The 17,961-nt window shown below is 44.8% G+C and overlaps 1 protein-coding gene across 1 annotated transcript in view; it reads left to right on the forward strand.

The window, feature by feature from the left end:
- The window catches only part of LOC139346990 (cadherin-6-like), a 54,613-nt gene that overhangs the window by 17,538 nt on the left and 19,114 nt on the right, over positions 1–17,961 (forward strand). The window contains exons 2-4 of the mRNA XM_070986406.1: positions 2,549–2,926; positions 11,588–11,882; positions 14,151–14,270. Of these exons, the coding sequence (XP_070842507.1) occupies positions 2,690–2,926; positions 11,588–11,882; positions 14,151–14,270 (652 nt within the window). The 5' untranslated portion in view covers positions 2,549–2,689. The remainder of the gene's footprint in view (positions 1–2,548; positions 2,927–11,587; positions 11,883–14,150; positions 14,271–17,961) is intronic.

Raw genomic sequence — 17,961 nt, forward strand, 5'->3', positions numbered from 1 at the left:
ACACAACTGTATCAAACTCTGTTAAGTTTTTGAACCAAATCTTTCTTCGCCGCAAACAGCTTGACAGACCGGCACAGAAGTGAAATATGCTGCTACTGTATTTTGTTTATCGAGCCAACAAAGATGCCCAGCCGACATCAAAACCCCTCCACAAAAGTTGCTGTAAAGCTGTCCCCGTCGATGTGGTGAGACATCTGCTTGTATAAAGCTCAGCGGTTGTTCTGTGACATTCCTTGATGGTTTTTCTTCATTTCTGCGGTATCAGATTTTCAGATACTAAACTTAGCGCTGGTATCCAAGACAAATTTGCGGTATTGTGACAGCAGCACTGCCTCCACTCCCCCTAGCCGACACCTTTCCTCTCACTCCTCTTCTCTCGCTCCATTTCCCTCACTCCCTTCAGTCTGTCTGGCTCCACTTCTGCATGCAGGTCAGGGTACTTAATTCATGTCCAGAGACATCGTTTCCTCATTCCCCAGCACACTGTGCGAGGGAAGCCGACCAGACCTGCCATACAGCGGGGCTCGACTGCACCCTCCAGCACCCCCTGTGCCTCCGCTCCCTCCACCTGCCTTCTGAGAACGTGTGATATGGAGGAACGCTGCAGACACTCCCCAGCGGAGCCGCTGATAACCCTCCCACCAAACCCCAGCTGAGGAACACTGGCGGCCTGGATATCGCCCAGCCGGGGAGGAATAATGAGAACAAAAGCAGAATACATGGTCCTCTTTCTCTTTCTACCTACACCTCCTCCTCGTCCACCTCCATCCTGCGCTGTTCCTCTTGTTCCGTTTCCTTCTCACATTTGCCAGCGCATTCTGCGGTGGCCTTCAGAGGATGGCTGACAGAGAAAGAGGAAAAAGGGATGGGTGGGAGAAAAGATTGAGAGACAGAGAGCGGAGATATTCCATTGCCCACATCAAGGCCCTTCTCTGTGGTTTGCAAACAGTCATTTTGTTCAGTATCTTTACACTGATCTTAAGGTAATAAACTGGGGTTGACATTGCCCAGGGTCTCCATTGGCATTCTGCTGGGTCTGATAACAAAGTGTGCCGAAGCAGATTGTTTAAAAAGATAGAACGGGCCGCTCCACATAGAGCCTTGCACTCTATTAGATGTTGATTCAGGGGCTTAATGCAGATAAAGTAGCTCTACACATGCTGTACAAGATGTAAGCCTATACATTGATGTGTAATATTTCTAATCTGATATTTATCAGGTTAGGCGGCACTCAGCCTGCCCATCAATCAGATGACTGACATTCAACATACACTGTGTGTGTGCACATGAATGTATATCAGGGCTTGTGTGAGTGAGTGTGCATGGCAGCAGAAAAGTCAATCACATGCAGTTACACATTTCAAGTCCGCTCTCCGGACTGCGTGGATCAACATCAATGAGTCGCTTCAGCACTGTACAGGAAGTCAGTTTATGGCCAGAACATGTGAAATGTCAAACATGAATAAAAAAAAACAAAGCTGTAAACATGATACACAAACCTGAAGCACAAGCTGTGTGAATAAAATAAGAAACAAGAAATCAGAGAGGATGTTTTTAATCAACATTTGTCCTTTTGCTCTTGTATTTTGGCAACATTTTCACAGCACGTCCTCACACCTGAACAACAGAATAGACTTTATCTGCCAATGACTCTCAAAATGACATAACATGACGGTTAAAAGAGCACCAGCAACAGGCGTACCAGACCTTCGTCGTCATGTGGTTGCAGTTTGCTTATGTTTAGGCACCAAAGTGACTTGGTGAGTGTCGGGAAAAGGTCAAACTTTGTTTTGATCGTCTTTGTTTGATCCGTCCATCCGGCCCGACCTCCTCCTCCTCATGCAGACTTTGTCGCCACCTTCCTCCTTTGCTTCTGTCGTGATCACTACGGTCACTGTAGGTGCTTTCACAGATGACCCACATGGCTGCTTTTTGGAGGAGATGGTCTGCATTTTCACTTGGTGCAGTCTATATCAAGTGATTGCATGTGTCAAAGGTCACTTCATTCTTCATCCTTACTCGCTAAAACAAGTTTAAACTTTTACAGGAGCAGGAAACCACCTGCAGTATGTATGAGAGAGACAATGTCGATGGTGCAGGAAAAGAAAATACAGGGAAGATCTGAAGATCTAAGAGTGGAAATAACCTTTTGTCATAAAACTCGGTCAATTGATTTCATTAAAACTGTCTCGCAGCTGCTTCTCATTTATTATTTTCATTCCTTGTTTACAGTGATGATTTTGGCTTCGATTCAACTTTTGGATTTGTTATGATTTCAGACTTTTTTTGGCTGTAGCTCCATAGATCTCTATTGATTCAAAAAACACTTGAAGGACATATTTTGAAAGGCATCTCGAGCCGCCTTTCTTTCGTCTTCTCACTCCCCATCGGCACTTGTTCTGGGCTCAATTTTAAGAGAACCTTCAAAAAGCCAAGCTGAGTTGTTCCAGACTGCAGGTTATGAAGTAAAACCAAAGCTCATGCGGGAACAAATTGCTGCCTCCCCTCCCCCTTATTGACACTCTGTTTTTCTGTGTAAATGTTCCAGGTGCTGTCTGCCACCCTGTGTGAGCCTGAGGAGCCTTTCCTGCTTCAGTAGATGACAGCATGAGGACTGATCCGATACTCTGACCAAAAACAACTGGACACGGACCACTGAGGGAGACGACAGAAGGTTGTGGTGGTGGCCATGGATAGAAGGAAAGTTTGCGTATTGATGGTGATTTGGGCCATGGCCGACCTCAGCTCTCCAGGGTACGGGCTCAGGGCCCTGCGAAGGACTACAGGGGGGCGGAGGGGGTCCACAGGGCTGACAGGACAGGACGCCAATGGAGTGCCGCTCAGGCGCTCCAAACGAGGTTGGATGTGGAACCAGTTCTTTTTGTTGGAGGAGTACACCGGGACAGACATGCAGTATGTCGGAAAGGTAGCTAAAAGACACCCTCTCCCTGCTTTCCCTTCGTCATATAGCAGCTTCATGAGATGATTTCAGATTAGCTCATCTGAGCCCAAACCAGACTCGTACACAAGACACCTGGGTAATAGGAATATGACACCATCAGATCAGTTCCTGAAGCAGATACTATTTTATTTAGGTAATGTTCTTGCAGAGCTGCTTCAGACAGCACTTTTTGAGAACTTGCTTATAAAAATACTCATATTTCTCAAATGCTTGAATTGCCCAAAGAAAGGTAATGAAAAAAGTATTGTTTTGGTATTTGTACCAAAACTTTGGCATCATAATGAGACTGGTATCCAGAAAATACTCACCTTACATCACACACAGACGTAGAAAGTGATATGTTTTTGCTTTGATGGCGATTAATTAGTCAGTTTTCTCTCAGGCTCATCATCACTTCTCACTTTTTCACGAAACAAGACCTGACGAGCGAGTTCACGTTTGTTAGGACTTGTCTATGTTTGGAAATTATCCAATAATATTTGATGTAAATTACCAACACAAACTAATCTGTTTAGAATAGTGTCTTCCCTTTTGGCAGCAGGATTCAATTTGTATTTTAATTTGTATCTCCTTTAACTAACTTTGCGCGAGTAGAAATGTTTCTATTTATATTCCGTAAACCGAACCGTAAATTAACTGTGACTTTCAGCTCGGCTCTCTCAAGAGACGTGAGCCCGTCTGAAATTTCATCAGGATTTAAACGCTTTCACTGTGACAGCAGTTTGTTGAGAATGAGTAAAGGAGGTGCAGCTAAAACGAGAGAAAAGAGAGATTCTGGCTACGCTGTTGAGCTGATAAGTGATCTTTAAGAAGTGAAGACAGAAAAACAAAGCAACATATTAAAACTTTAAACATAAAACACTGTCAGTGCATCAAATCCACGGCTTCCATCTTTCTGTCCACTCTGTTTATTCTGCTGGGATTCCACCACACCGCCGTCTACACGACACAATCTGAACTTTTTACACGCCGACATTTGAAAAGTTGCTATTTCAGTTTGTGCGTTCGCTCATTAGGTGCTGTCTGGTTAATACATATTTATAAAGACAGCGTCCTCCCCGTCCATCAATCCAAATGAATGCAAACTCCACCAGATATTGCTTCATTTGCATATTAAAAGTCACATGTTTTTGGAAAGTTTAGTTTCTAAAATGGCTCTAAAAGGGTAAAAATTCAAACCACCTGCAGTGATTTTCTCCGTGGCATAATGGATTTCTCGATACCGTAATTATCCTCTATTAATCTCTGCACTCAAAGGAAAAGATCTGCTCGTAATGAGATGCTTCAGAATAAGACACGTCCTGTGTACGAATGCATCATTCTGTCTCTGAGAATACGGGAATCATCCCATCACGAGATAGCGGACGTGACATGATACTCTGATCGGCTAATGCTCATGTATCGGACTTCCATCCGTCCGTCCTCGGGCTTTGTTTGCTGTTGGCTGTCCAATATATTTTGTGCTTACTGTCAGCTCCGTGGCTGCCTGCGCCACGTCCATTCCACTCACATCAAGCCATCCTAAAGCAGCTGTCTCGCCCTACAGTAAAATATGACTTCCTCCGAAGGTATTATTTGTTCAACAAAATGAAAACACAGTGTCGACCTAGATAACATTGGGGGATGTACAAGAAGACGGGCCAAATAATGCTTGCTTTACATGCAGCGGAGTGGAAGTCAAGATATCAGTCTCCTCTTCCAACCTACTGTAATTGAGGAGATTGTGAAGCATCGTTGCAAGGTCAGGACGACTGAGGGGGAAGAAAGGCTGTTTTGTGCGAGGAGTTGAATGGGGCTAGTGCTTTGCATTCCTATCGTGTGTCCACGGAGGATAGAGTCATCCAACCAAATGAGATTCTGCAACATACGTCCTCCCCGAATGCGGGTTGACTTTCAGCCCCGGTCTAAAAGGATTACAACGCTGTCTGTGGCATGAGGCAAGCAAACAGGAGAAAGAGCTAAAAAAGTTGAAAAGGACAACAAAAAACAGAGCGGATGACGATCAGAAGTGAGCGTGATCAAACCACTTTGTCTTCAGAGGGTGGTGATTGATGTGCCACTCGTCCTTTTAGCTCGTAAAAGGACTAATAGCAGAAGAAGAATGGATTATCTGAGTGTGGTGTATACTTAGAGAGCCAAAGGCTGCGGCCTAAGAGCCCGTCTCCTGAAGACGCCATTAAGGGATCAACCTTCGAGCACCACACTTAATCATGACTGTGGGCGCTTGTTGTTTCCCACAAGCACATGCAGCTGAGCGCTCTTCCTCATTGCCGGCTCACTAGCCAGTTGTCACATAGGATTGCAGCATGTAGATCTTATCTGATTGCAATTACTGTTTGTTAATTGCTAGATAAAGTGCAACAGATGAATGAGCTCCTGAAAGGAATGAATGGCTTTTGAGTTGAACAAATGGCTCGACGTCGAGAACAGCCATCTGTATCCTCAGGTGGAGGCCATGTTCTCACAGCGCAGAGGGTCTGGAGGAAGGAAAAACTCCGAGAAACACAAGCGGGAAGGCTTTTGTCATTGCAAGTGACATCATAGCTACTGGAGAACACGGCGCGGAACAAAACCACTTTTGTTCGCGGTGAAAAAAATGAATTGGAAATAACACAATGGCAGGTTATTATAAACAAGGGAGCAGCTCTTGACACACAGTAAAAGATAGAATGATGAAACTGCACTTGAATTACAACATCCCGTCTCCAGTTATTTGGTAAGCTCAATCTCCCCCCGGTTGATTTTTTTTTTTTCTTTTTTTGCTCTTTTTTACGACGGCTTTGTCGAGTTATGAAACGCTAACAAATGAAACTTTAATCTTTCCTGAACAAGCGTGACAAAAGCAGTTGGAACAGGAAGGAATTAACAGAGGCGATCGAGATGAGGGGGGGAAGCAGACTCTGGCAGTGTCTTGTTGGGGAGCTGGTTGGCTGCTAATCTTGCTAATCTTGCTGTATTGGCCAATGATTTTTTTTTTTTCCTGCAGGAAGGGAATTGCACACTGCCTCTCATTAGCAGGCGAGCTGCATACAGGCCTCAGAGGGCCCGGGCTGTCACTGGGGGAAGAGAATGTTTGTTTATTTCATTATTTCTTACTTTACCAAAGGGCACATATCCACTGAAAATGGTTAATGGCCTGTGGTTTAGGAGTGTTTGTGCTGTACTATCATATCTCATAAAGTATTTACAGCCCCTGATAGGCCCCAGTAGTTCTGGGCCTGGTGGGTAGACTCTTCAACACAGTCCTTAGCAAGTAAGCAATGTTCTCTGTATGTGAACAAACACACCATCGCGTGCATGCTAACACACATGCCTGCGACGCTGGCTCCCAGGCTGGAAACCAGAGCAGAGAAGAGAAGGCGAATGAGCACAGACATAATGCGCTTCCCAGTCCTGTGTGACTCAGCGGTTGAGGCGACCTGGGGGAAGGACTCGAGCGTCTTGTGGCAGCAGAGTGGAAAGGTGCAGGGATTTGTGTGTTTGTTCGCGGGGGGTAGATTTTCGGTCCCTGCTCATGCTCCCCCATTACCAGCTGCTCACCTTGGCAAGGAGGCAAGGAGTTTGCAATATGGCGCAGGCCCGGCTGTACCCGCGCCCTGGCAACCCCCGCGGTCTCCAGCGGCGACCTGGAGCACACATTGGCAGTGTTTGTTGATTAGGCGATAAGTTCCCGCTTGTGCGCGGGGAGGGAGGGGGGCGACTTCAATTACGCTCCTCTCCTTTCGCAGCGGTGGAAGGGGTGCGATGAGGTCATGCAGCGACGAGGCCCGGCAAACATCTGTCTGACAACATCACAGGGGCGAAGCGATGTCTGAGCGAGATACGCCAACATTACCACAGCACCTGCAATTGTTTCTGTGCTATCACCTGCCTACTACTGTGTCTAACACCCGTCGGTTTGTCGGGGGGGGGGTTAATTGATTTGTTATCATCAAACATTCCTTTTCTTTGCAATCAAGTCGCGGCCAAGTTTTATTCAAATGAGGGGCAAGCAGATGTGACAGCGCAGTGGGGCTGTAGCCAGGATTTTAGATGAGGTCAGGAGCCCAAATTCATCTTTTCAACCAAAAAAACTTTGATTATTAGAAATTCTTTCCTATTTGTTAACTTGTATAATTGTTATTGAACTATATTTTCTGGAAAATGTTATCATTATCAAAAATCTCAGTGTTATTCAGTCATTTATTTCCAAATTGAGCAAAAATCTTCCAATGCATGGCCAATATTTCTTCCTCTTCGCTGCAGAAATCAACTTTTCTCAAGAATTTTCCCCAAATTTCTTGTCTGTATTTAAAAAAAACAGAGAGGATAATGCAGGTCGTTGCCCTGGAGTTGAGAAAAAATAAACCTGCTTTTAGAAAATACTTGAAACCAGTTGATTTTTATTAAAAACGGCAGTGTAAGAATGTCAAGTTTAGAGGCAGTAAGTCTAAAATGAATATCAGAATTAGCCTTAAAACATCAGCATGTACAGTTTGTGCGCAATTGTACAATATAAACAACTATTTCTGTTGTTAAAATCCCCCAAATTCCCAGAAACACCACTGAGGACATGACCTCGGTGTCCTCTGCAGAAGCTGCAGCCCCGCAGCACAGTGAACACGAACGGTTAAGAGCTGCATGTAATTAAAATATAACATGCTGGAAACTATGCACACAAAACAAAGAGATAACAGAGAAAAATATATGTTAGCTGACATTTCACCTTAAAGACTCTGCAGCTCTGACCGCATACATGAAGTTTACACATCAATAGACATTTGATAGGCTATTTTTGTGCACAGTCTGAGGCTACCATCTGGCTACAGAGAAGGCAGCCAGTTCTCGACAGGCCAGGACACAAGGCCTTAAAGGCTAACTGGCTAATTGCCCTAAGCAGCCCGTTTCCAGTGCCATCTTTTTGGCCTAACTTGAGTGAAGCACAAATGGCGTCCAGATCGAGTCTGCACTAACATTTGCTGCACTTGAAGCTGATTAATTTCACAAACAAAGACGGCTCGCTTCTAAGTTCTCACGCACAGATGTCTGATGAGTACCACTTCACTTCTCAGCCCACTTCAAACTGCAAGATGAAGCACGTAGGAATAGAAATAAATATCGTCTACTGTGAAAAAATGCCAGCCATTGGAAATATTATGGTATCACTGAGAAGAGATGGCTAATTGAGTGGAAGCAGTGAAATATATAGCACGTCATTGATGATATAATGCTTAAAGTAAATGCATAATAGTTTGTTTCACAGCTGATTCGCTGCAAAGGCATTTTCTCTGCTCATTTTTGTCTGTAATTGAGTCCTTGAAGATTTATTTTCTTAAAGCGAGTGAGATTATTTCAACCTGTTTCCAATGCAAATCAACTTGTTTCAAGTATTCTCTGAAATCAACTTTCATTTCTCTTGATTTGAGTGCAGCAACTTGTTCTTCTTTTCACTCAACATACAGACGCTCATTTTTAGAAAATTATTGAGTCACTTTCTGATGCAAACACTTTGAAATAATTTGCCACTCCGATGGCAGGCTGTTTCGCTTGTTTTCAAGGAGGAATGGTTTAATATTTTGGGAAATATGCTCATTTGCTTTCATGTTGAGAGCTAAATGAGATGTTTTTATTCCGCTCTCATATCTGTACGGTAAAAATGAAGCTATCAGCGGCTGCTGGTTAGCTTAGGTTAGCTAAAAGAGAGGAATTGGTTAGCCTAGATCACAACATCCGCTAACCTCTGAAGCTCATGAATTACCATGTTATGTCTCATTTGGTTTATCCCTTCGTAAACAGCAAAAACAACAACCTTATGCTAAGCTAAGCTAACACCTGCTGGCTGCAGCCTTATATGAACTGGACAGGAAAACATAAACATATTTCCTGAAATGTCAAACTGTTCCTTTAAAGCTCCAGCGTGTAGGATTTAGAGGGTTCTATTGGAAATAATGAGCTTAATAATGTCATTAGTGCTTAAGAAAATAGAAATCACAGCGTTTTTGCTAGCATGGAACGAGCTGTCGTGTTTCTGCAGTAGCTCAGAAAGGACAAACCAAACACATTTGCATTTTTTGTAAATTTTGCTGCCGTCTGCAGCCTTGGAAAGTTCAGGTTTCTTTGCTTGGTTGCAGTCTGCAGCCTCAGTGATAGATGCCACTAAGTCTGACACGCTGGTCCTTTAAGAAAATCAGGATTTTGGGCCTCTATTATGGAGAATGACTTAAAAAATGGAGGGGGTTTTTGCACTGTCCCAGAAGCCCCGGTGTTAATGGACATAGCGTCATGCTCTCTGCCTTTTTTACGATTTGGTACCGTAGGAGGGCAGAGGAGAAAAGGCTAGCTATTGATGTGCCAGAGCTTCTTGGTGACCATACTGACTGCACATGTGGCTTTCTTTTCTCTCCCTGTGACAGTTTAATTGTATTTTCGATATAAATTGATCAAAAGGCCATTGTGAATGCACGTTGGGCTGCCACATTGATTTCCGGGAGAGGTTTTTTTTCCCCCCTCTTAATTTGAGTAGAAGGGCAGCAGTAAATTCTGCTCACCAGCAAGGTGGGCAACTGGGAGGGACAGGGTCACTGCAGCAGGCACTGGAGTTCGATACTCTGAGCTGCCTTGTAATATCCTTCAGGGGAACGAGGGGGAACTCTTGAAAACCACAAGATCTCTCTGTTTCCATAGAAATGACAGTCGACACAGCATATGTCACACTGTCTATCTCACATCTCAGCCGGAGAGGACTCAACGGTTATTAACTGAATTGTCGTGCCGGCAGAGATAGGCAGCTTGATAGACAATCATAGAAAAGGACATTGCAGCTATAACAGCGGGAGAAAGATAATAATGTTGAAGTGGATTGTTTTCAGCCAACTGAGTCTCTGTTTGGAAGAACATACTGTAAAGCAGAACAGCAAACAAATAAAATTCTGCAGGATGTTCTTCTGGCTTGGTTAGGCTGAGAGAATAAAAAAAGACAAAAAAAAAAGCGTTGTTTTGACCAGAATTCAAGCGGGTTAATGAAACGGGGCTCCGTTCGAGATCCTAATCCAAAGATGCTAAAATTCTGCAACACACTCGACTGGCTCGGGTAGGCAGACAGAGAAAGGAATGAAAACAGTCATTTTTACCAGCATTCAAGCAGGCGAACAAAATAGTGTTAAAGATGCTAATCCACAAAGCTGCTCGCCTCACATGTGCCAGCTTTGCCCTGATAAAACAGCATGAATTAGTAAAGCTTCCGAGCACCTGGGATGAAAAGCTTTTTAATATATGATGAGAAGGGAGACTTTGCAATGTGCTCCCACGTGACCCAGCTGCAACGCACAATATCCCCCCTCAGTCTGTCCACCGGCGGAGCCAAGAGCGCTTGTAGACACAACAGCAACTCGCGCTCAAAGGAAAATATGCATTCAGACTGTCAAAATCAAACACGCCGGCTCACTTGAGTTAACAAGGTGTCCATAGCAGACCTCAGAATTACGTCCCGCCGCCACACACGGGGGTAAACACTTAGATGGAGTTGCCTCGGTTTGTGCTTTGCTAAAATGCGCCCTCCTTTTGCCCTTTACCTCCCCCTGCAATTATTACCATGTCCTTGGTTATTAAAGAGGCGAAAGGGAAGTAGGCAGGGAAGCAGTGGGAGGGGAACGACTGGACAAGCTTTTGATGAGTTCTCTGAGATAAATATGTTGGGGGGATTTGGTGGTGGAATTAAAATGTCAGCGCATGCTAAGCTGCTGTTCATGCAGAAAAAAATTAAACAGGACATAGAGAGGGAGCGAGCAAATAATAATGAGAAGCTCCACAGACAAGTGGACTCTGGTGGTCCTCTGGCATGTCGGTCGTGTTGCTGATCCATCAGGGATTGGCAGGCGGCGGACGGGCGCGCACCCGTGCTGATGCTTCACAGACTTCGACCCGCTGGTATTCTGTTTCACAGCGGCGTGACAATGCCACCGCAGTACAAAGCACGACGACGACCTGTACGTAACGATGCAGGAAGCACGGCGCTCTCAACCTCCGGCTGTGTCTTCTTACCTGGCAGGATGCGAGTTTCAGAGGGACGAGGTGAAGCGACGAGCGTGCACCGTCGTAACGCACTGACAGTTTACTAAAGATGCTATGAATCTGCTAAATAAACGCACTCATCAAAGCTGTCAGTTTTTCTTTGCCAAGGCCCAGGACGGTCAGACCGCTGATATGTGAAAGACTTAAGCGGAAAACTGTGATTCTCCTTTGAAATCTGATGTCGTCGACGTCTTTGGTGCAAAGTGCTCCTCGCTTCCATGTTTTTTTTCTCAGAGATCACCTGTCAATCACACCGTGCAGCCGACGCTGTGATGTTGCTCTTTTTTTGGACTTTATGCAGATGAAGTTTGTGTTGACGGCGGCTATTTCTGCTCATGCTAACCAGGAGATATTTCCCTGCGAAGAGCGAGCCGACACATGGTGTTCATAAGAGCAAATTAAGCAAATGTGAAAGCTTTCATAAGCCGGGGTTTGAATCAGTGCTGTGCTATAACAATTAGCAATAGAGAGCGACAAAGTGGAAATTTATTAATGCAAATGCTGCAAACTGTTGCTTGAAATTGTTGTTTTGGTGCCGCAGGGATCCACATTATTGCATGTTTTGCTCTGTCGCAGCTTCACTCAGACTCGGATCGAGGAGACGGAAGCGTGAGGTACGTCCTCACGGGGGAGGGCGCGGGGACCCTCTTCAAGATAGACGAGAAGTCGGGGGACATCCACGCCACCAAGAGGCTGGACAGGGAGGAGAAGGCCTACTACATCCTCCACGCCAAAGCCGTCAACCGCTTCACCAACGAGGCGCTGGAGGGCCAGTCCGAGTTCATCATCAAGATCCACGACATCAACGACAACGAGCCTCGATTCACCAAGGACCTGTACATGGCCCGAGTCCCTGAAATGTCTGACATCGGTAAGTTCGGCTGTAAATATTCCTCATAGCTCTTCGTGTTGAAGACTTGAATCCAGATCCATATTTGTTATGGTCAACCAGCCCGGCTGCAGCTTCCCCCACGTGGTTGAATTAACTGAGGACACCAACTTTAAATTTATATTTTTACTCTTCAGTTTTTGTTGAATCCACAGCGAGATATTAAAAACAAAGCTTGCAAAACATTAAGCTTTTTTAAGCGCTGTTGAATTAATCCCAACATTGTGACTGACTGGACCCCTGGTGCCGCACCGCCCCCCCCCCAGCCCAATAATATAAAGATAAGAAAAAAAACAGATCAGCAAATAAATAAAGAACACAAAAATAAAGAAATAATACTCGCAGGCAGAGAAGATTGTGTTTAGTGTGTGAAACCATATTTATTGATCCTGAAACAGACAATAATTGAGTGTTTACACAAATTAAGGTGTGTGTTGTGTGTGTGAGAGGGCCTGGATTAAAAGGCTTATGATTCAAAACAGATAGAGACGCACTGAAACGCCAGTCTTACTGGATCAATGGGACTTTATCAATCATAATAATGATGCAGACTCAACAAAGAGGGCCCGACTAATTAATTGAGAGACTCTGAGTTGTTTTATGACCGGAGAATAAACAAGGGACAGCACTGGTGCAGATAATCTTTTAAATACAGTATTGTATCTTATTAAAACAGTATTTAATTTAATTACCAGCATTGTCAGCTGTGTCATCACAGTGAATAATTGCGGGTTGCCTCTCTGCAGTGCCAGTTTCTGAGCACCGTTCGCTGTTTTCCTATTATCATTTCTTCTTGTCACTCTGCACCGAATCAAACTTTAATTCAGCGAGCGCCTTGGCTCCAGCTCCGAGTCTAAAAGTACACGCAGGCCTCATGAATATAGATAAACGATGCAAAAAGGCTGCTGATCAATACAAAACATGGAGCGAACTCTGTGTTCTGCCGCCGCCGAGCATCCGGGACCGAGGGACAGCGGCCTCGCAGCCCAGACATGTGACAGGGTTGTCACTTGGTTCAGCAACCCCGGGAGAGTGGCCGGCACTTATCTAAGGCCAGCGCGGGTGCCCATGGCAACAACCGAGGTGTGATGTCACCGCTTGGCAGAGCATGTGTTCACGAGTGACTGCGTCGAGACGCTGGCCCTTTAAATGTGACATACACTTTGAGTTTCATTATAGTCTCGCGGCTCTGACATTCGTCTCTCGGACTCTCGGGCGGGGACGACTTTGATGCGCCCCTTCTTTGACAACTGAGTGATTACAGTCGGGGTAATTTACTCCCCCTGCACAAAAACTGTGATTATTCCTGACTTGTTTGTCAGAAAATTCTTCTCTGAAAAGCTTAAAGTCGGCGATGAGATGGCTGATGTGGATCAGTGATATTTTTCTAAAAGCTGCCATGTCAGAAAAGCCTCTTTGAGTCTAATTCCCTAGTTAAAGGTATTAGCGATCAAGGTTCGGTGAACTCGCTCAGGAATCTTCCCGAACTGTCACTTACACCAAATCAGACAGCCGTGGTCTTTCTCTCGCTCTGCTTTTTGGTCCCCCGATTCTTCTTTCCCGCAACATCCTTCATCCATACAGATCACATCGATTTTAAAGGAGGGAAACTCTCCTCTCAGCCCTTGCAGATCATAACTGACACCGAATTAGAGAAGTTTCATGAGGTCGTTATCCCATTGTATCGCACAATTCTATATTTATACCACTTTGCCATTAAATATTTCTACTCAATTAATTTTCTTCTGCATGTAATGAGGCAACACTTGGCCCCGCAAGGCGCCATTTGGGAGGTAGCACTTGGCTAACCGTTTCCCTTTGTTCTACTGAAATAGGGCTTCAGCCTCTCTGGAAGAGAAAATGGATCACAGTTGTTCGCCTGCTATCAGATATTTGGCTTCTTAGACACTCCAGATCTGTGGATACACTAATAGGCTTCTTGGGGTTTGCAAAGAGCCGCTATCGGTGCTGCTTGTATGCTTAGAGAGATATACTTAGAAAAATACATTAGGACTTATTGATTACCCGCGAAAATCAATCACATATAAGGGTAAAGTGGCCGAGGAATAAAGATCGGTTTGGGTAATGCAAAGGGACAGAAATGATCAGTCACATTCTGCACGAGCGTGATTAGAAGAGGACCCGACACCTCATCAGAAGGTGCATCAGCTTAACCAATTATCCAGCAGGCAATTTTCAGCAGTATTGAAGAGTTGATCTAAATCTTTGTCACGAATCTTCCTCCCTCAGGCACCTCGGTAATTCAGGTGACGGCCACGGACGCAGACGACGCCACGTACGGGAACAGCGCCAGGGTGGTGTACAGCATCCTGGAGGGCCAGCCGTACTTCTCCGTGGACCCCGAGACCGGTCAGTGACGCCTTACGTGCAAAATCCACACGGAAATATTCGCCGTGCAGGCAGGACTTTCGTCCTTTTTGGTGCTTTTTATTTCAAGCCTTGACAAAAAACCTCCTATCAATGGGTTCTGTCAGTGATTGAGAACCAAAAAGCAGCACAGTGAGAAAGTTTCACGCTGCACTTTTTAAAAGCCACAGCATGACGCTATGTTCATGAAAACTGGGACTTTGGGCCGTCTCACAGAGGAGCACACTGCAAGGAAATCCTAAAAATCTTGTTTTCTTAAAAGAAGTGGAAAAATGTGCCACTTCACTAATAATAATTTAACCAATAGAAACCAGTCTTTTTCATGGACCTTCCAGAAATAATTGCCTGTATCTTGAAGAAACAAGCAGGGCTTAAAACGAATTGATTTTCACTGGAATCAAGCTCATCTCATTCATCCTAAAGTCTCATTCAGAAAATGAGAGTTGGGGCAGATGTTTCCTGCTCGGCAGCAGTGACATCTGAAAGTCGAAATGTGTCTAAAACATGAAAAGTGAACATCGTGTCTTAGTGTTTTGTCCTTCAGAGTGAGAAGACGTTGGCTGCTTTGTCCACACGTGGTTTCGTGCCAAAGTTTAGCGCTCATACGAGGGAAAGTCCATCCTAGAAAAGGCAAATATCATTGCTTCTCCTCACCCAGTGCAGCCTCAGTGGACCAGCATGCACTGCAGCCATGAAGGATGTTGCTCCTTCTTCAGCGGGAGAAGCTCTTATCCTCCCTCTCAACAGCGCTAATGCCATTACAGTCTCCACCTACGTACGTGGACCCACACCTGAACGCAACACGCTTGCTTCCGGGAAACGTGACAAATCACTAACTGAAGCAGGAATACAGGCAAGCTGAGCGTTCGCAGGGAGGGAAATTAAAACAATCTATCACAAAATAACTCCAGGAATGCTGCGACTTTTACCAAAAACTACGCCTGCCTCCTCTCGCGGGCTGGCGGGCGAGGGGGGGGGGATTTATGGTGGAGAGAGCGGCGAATCACCAACCCCCTAAAAATCTAGCCGCTTGCTAGTTTTAATCATTAATGTGCGCTCTGGAACACATCCCGCTCGTGTCTTTTTTGCTTAAACAAAAGGGAAACGACAAAAAAAAAAGCCATTTGCAGATTAGCGGAGGGATTAACAGTAATATGGTTTATCCCACATGTGGTATGTAAGCTGACATCCCCTCTTACACAAAGACATGCCTGGACATCACATTATAAGCAGGATTTGTTTCTCCTCTCCTCCTCCGTGTGCATGTTTTGTCGTCGTTAAGCGGTAGCAAAGGTAGACGGCGATGCTACGAGGCGGCCGTACGACGGGCGCTCGCTCGGGAGCGCGCCGCCGCCTGTGAGGTGCGTTCAACGTCGTCAGGAAAAAGGATTTGCATTGTGGAGGAAGGAGGGCCTTCGGAGCAGGTTCTTCTTCTTCATTATTGTTTGATATGTCGTGAATCATCCACTCGCACTGAAAGTGATGAAGTTTATCAAAGCAGTTTATTTAGGGTGAAATGGCTTTTTTTCATCTTCCACTCGCCCCCCCCCCCACTCCACCCCCACCTGCTTCAAACGTGTTGCAGCAGACGGGATTTAAGACCCGCTCTGATGGGAGATGGAGCACACCTTTTGAATATGCTGCCAATTACCGCTTCACTCAGTCTCTGTCCTGACTCCAAGCCCGAGATCTGACGCGTCGGCGCGCAGGAAGTGAGCGACCGCGCCGCACTTGAAAGGCTGAACATTAACGGCGTCTTAATTCCAAAGGAGATAAATGAAGGCGAATGCATTTGGAGGCGAATGCTACACTTGGAAAATTAAAGGAGGGCGCTGTGGTTTTGGTAGATTGGCCCTTTGCTCCCCTTACTGGTTAAATCATGAGAACAGAAGACACCAAAATGTGCTCCTGGGTGGCCGCTGAGCTCCGTGCCACTGCGCATACTGAGCGAGAGCACTGACCTTTCAGTAATAAAATGATCTTAGTGGTTTAATTCTCTGGCCTGCAGATGCGTAGCTCTGAAAAAAAAGGGAAAGAAATATCATTAAGTCAATACAGCTGATGCAGACGGGCTTATTTTTAGAAATATTTCAGGTGCACAGTGATCTTTAGGTATAAGCAGTCCACCTGGGGAAGCAGTTCATTAGCTTTATGTCAGGCTGATTTTATGACGGTTGTGTTGTTTTAAAGAGGAGCATGAGAGCTGTGATTTCCCTTCACTATCAGTTCATCTACTGAGGATTTTCTTGAATTGCTTCAACATTTAGCCGAAAATGTAGTGGAAAAAAGTGGAAAAAGGTCCACAGCGATGTCTCTCAGCAGCCTGAAACCCAAAGATATTCAGTTTAAGACATATAAAACTGACAAAATCAGCAAACATGCTCAGCTGAGAAGCTTTAACTCTGCATTTTGGGTCAGTTTTGTTGTAATAAACGATTGAAATGATTTGTCAGAGGTTCGGTATCAGTGTGGTTTGCATGGTTGCATGCGCTCACACACCGTACGTCGGTTTATTGTTCATGCTGCACATTTATTCGTCTTTATTTACACTGTTTCTAAGTGGCCTTTGCTCCTGATCTGCTCCTTGTGGTTTGATCTAAACTGCATTTTGTTGCAGTGTTTTTTACTCTGTGCAGTGACAGTAAAGATGAATCTACTGGAATGTAATCTGATGTAATTTCGAGCTGCTGTAGTCAGCATTGTGTCTGTTAGACACAACAGAGTGAACGACTTTCAAAGCTAACTAAGAAAACTGACATGCGGCCGAAGTTTCAGATTTCATGTTCCAGCGGATCCAAAAGTTCTGTTTGCTGCTGCAAAAGGACACTGTTGACCTGCGCTGAGCAGTCAACGAGGTCACCAGCTCCTCTTGTGCTGAGCACACCTCAGAAATTGCTTTCAGCTTCACAGAAAGTGAAGAGCGAAACGGGCAAATGAGCCGCTGCTGATGCATCGCAGTCGAGCAAATAAAGATAAAATAAGTGGTTAAACTTCGCAGCGGGGCCACGTTTCCATCCAGATCCCCAACAATCAAACGAAACGCTGAGAAAGGCTTTCAGGATCGCAACTAATGACTATTTTCCGCCTATCACTTATCTAAATTGTCAAAAAATAGTGAGAAATGGTCATTTTAAGTTCTCAGAGCACGAACATATTCAGTTTTTTTCAGAGAAAAGGAGCAAATTAACACATTCTGAGAGCAGAAACAAGAAGATTTACAGCAGTTTGGCTCAAACGATTCATCTACAGCTAAAATATTTTACTGCCTCAGCTTTAACTTCTGTTTTTCGTTAATAACACAGTTTGTACATACAGTGATTTTTATTTGATGTCTGTCCGTCCTCGGAGAAATCTTCCGTTTTTTGGCCGAGTTTTTCCTGATCTGAATCGAGGCTTGAAGCGTCTCATGCTGCACAGATTTTAAAGCCCCTGGAGGCAAATTGTGATTTATGATATTGGGCTAAATAAATAAAACTAACTTGACTTGACTATACATACTAAAGCTTAAGTAAATGTAATAAAAACTGAAAGTATAGAGCTGCATGAGTCTGCAGACTGTAAAGCCTTCTGAGGCAAACCGTATAAAGTGCATAAAAAGTGCATTTGACTCGGCCATTAAAAAACCAGCTGGACTGTCCTTTAAGATAAACTCTCAGCATGAATTTGTATTTCT

This window comes from Chaetodon trifascialis, chromosome 18 (genome assembly GCF_039877785.1).
Source record: "Chaetodon trifascialis isolate fChaTrf1 chromosome 18, fChaTrf1.hap1, whole genome shotgun sequence".
Lineage (NCBI taxonomy): Eukaryota > Metazoa > Chordata > Actinopteri > Chaetodontiformes > Chaetodontidae > Chaetodon > Chaetodon trifascialis.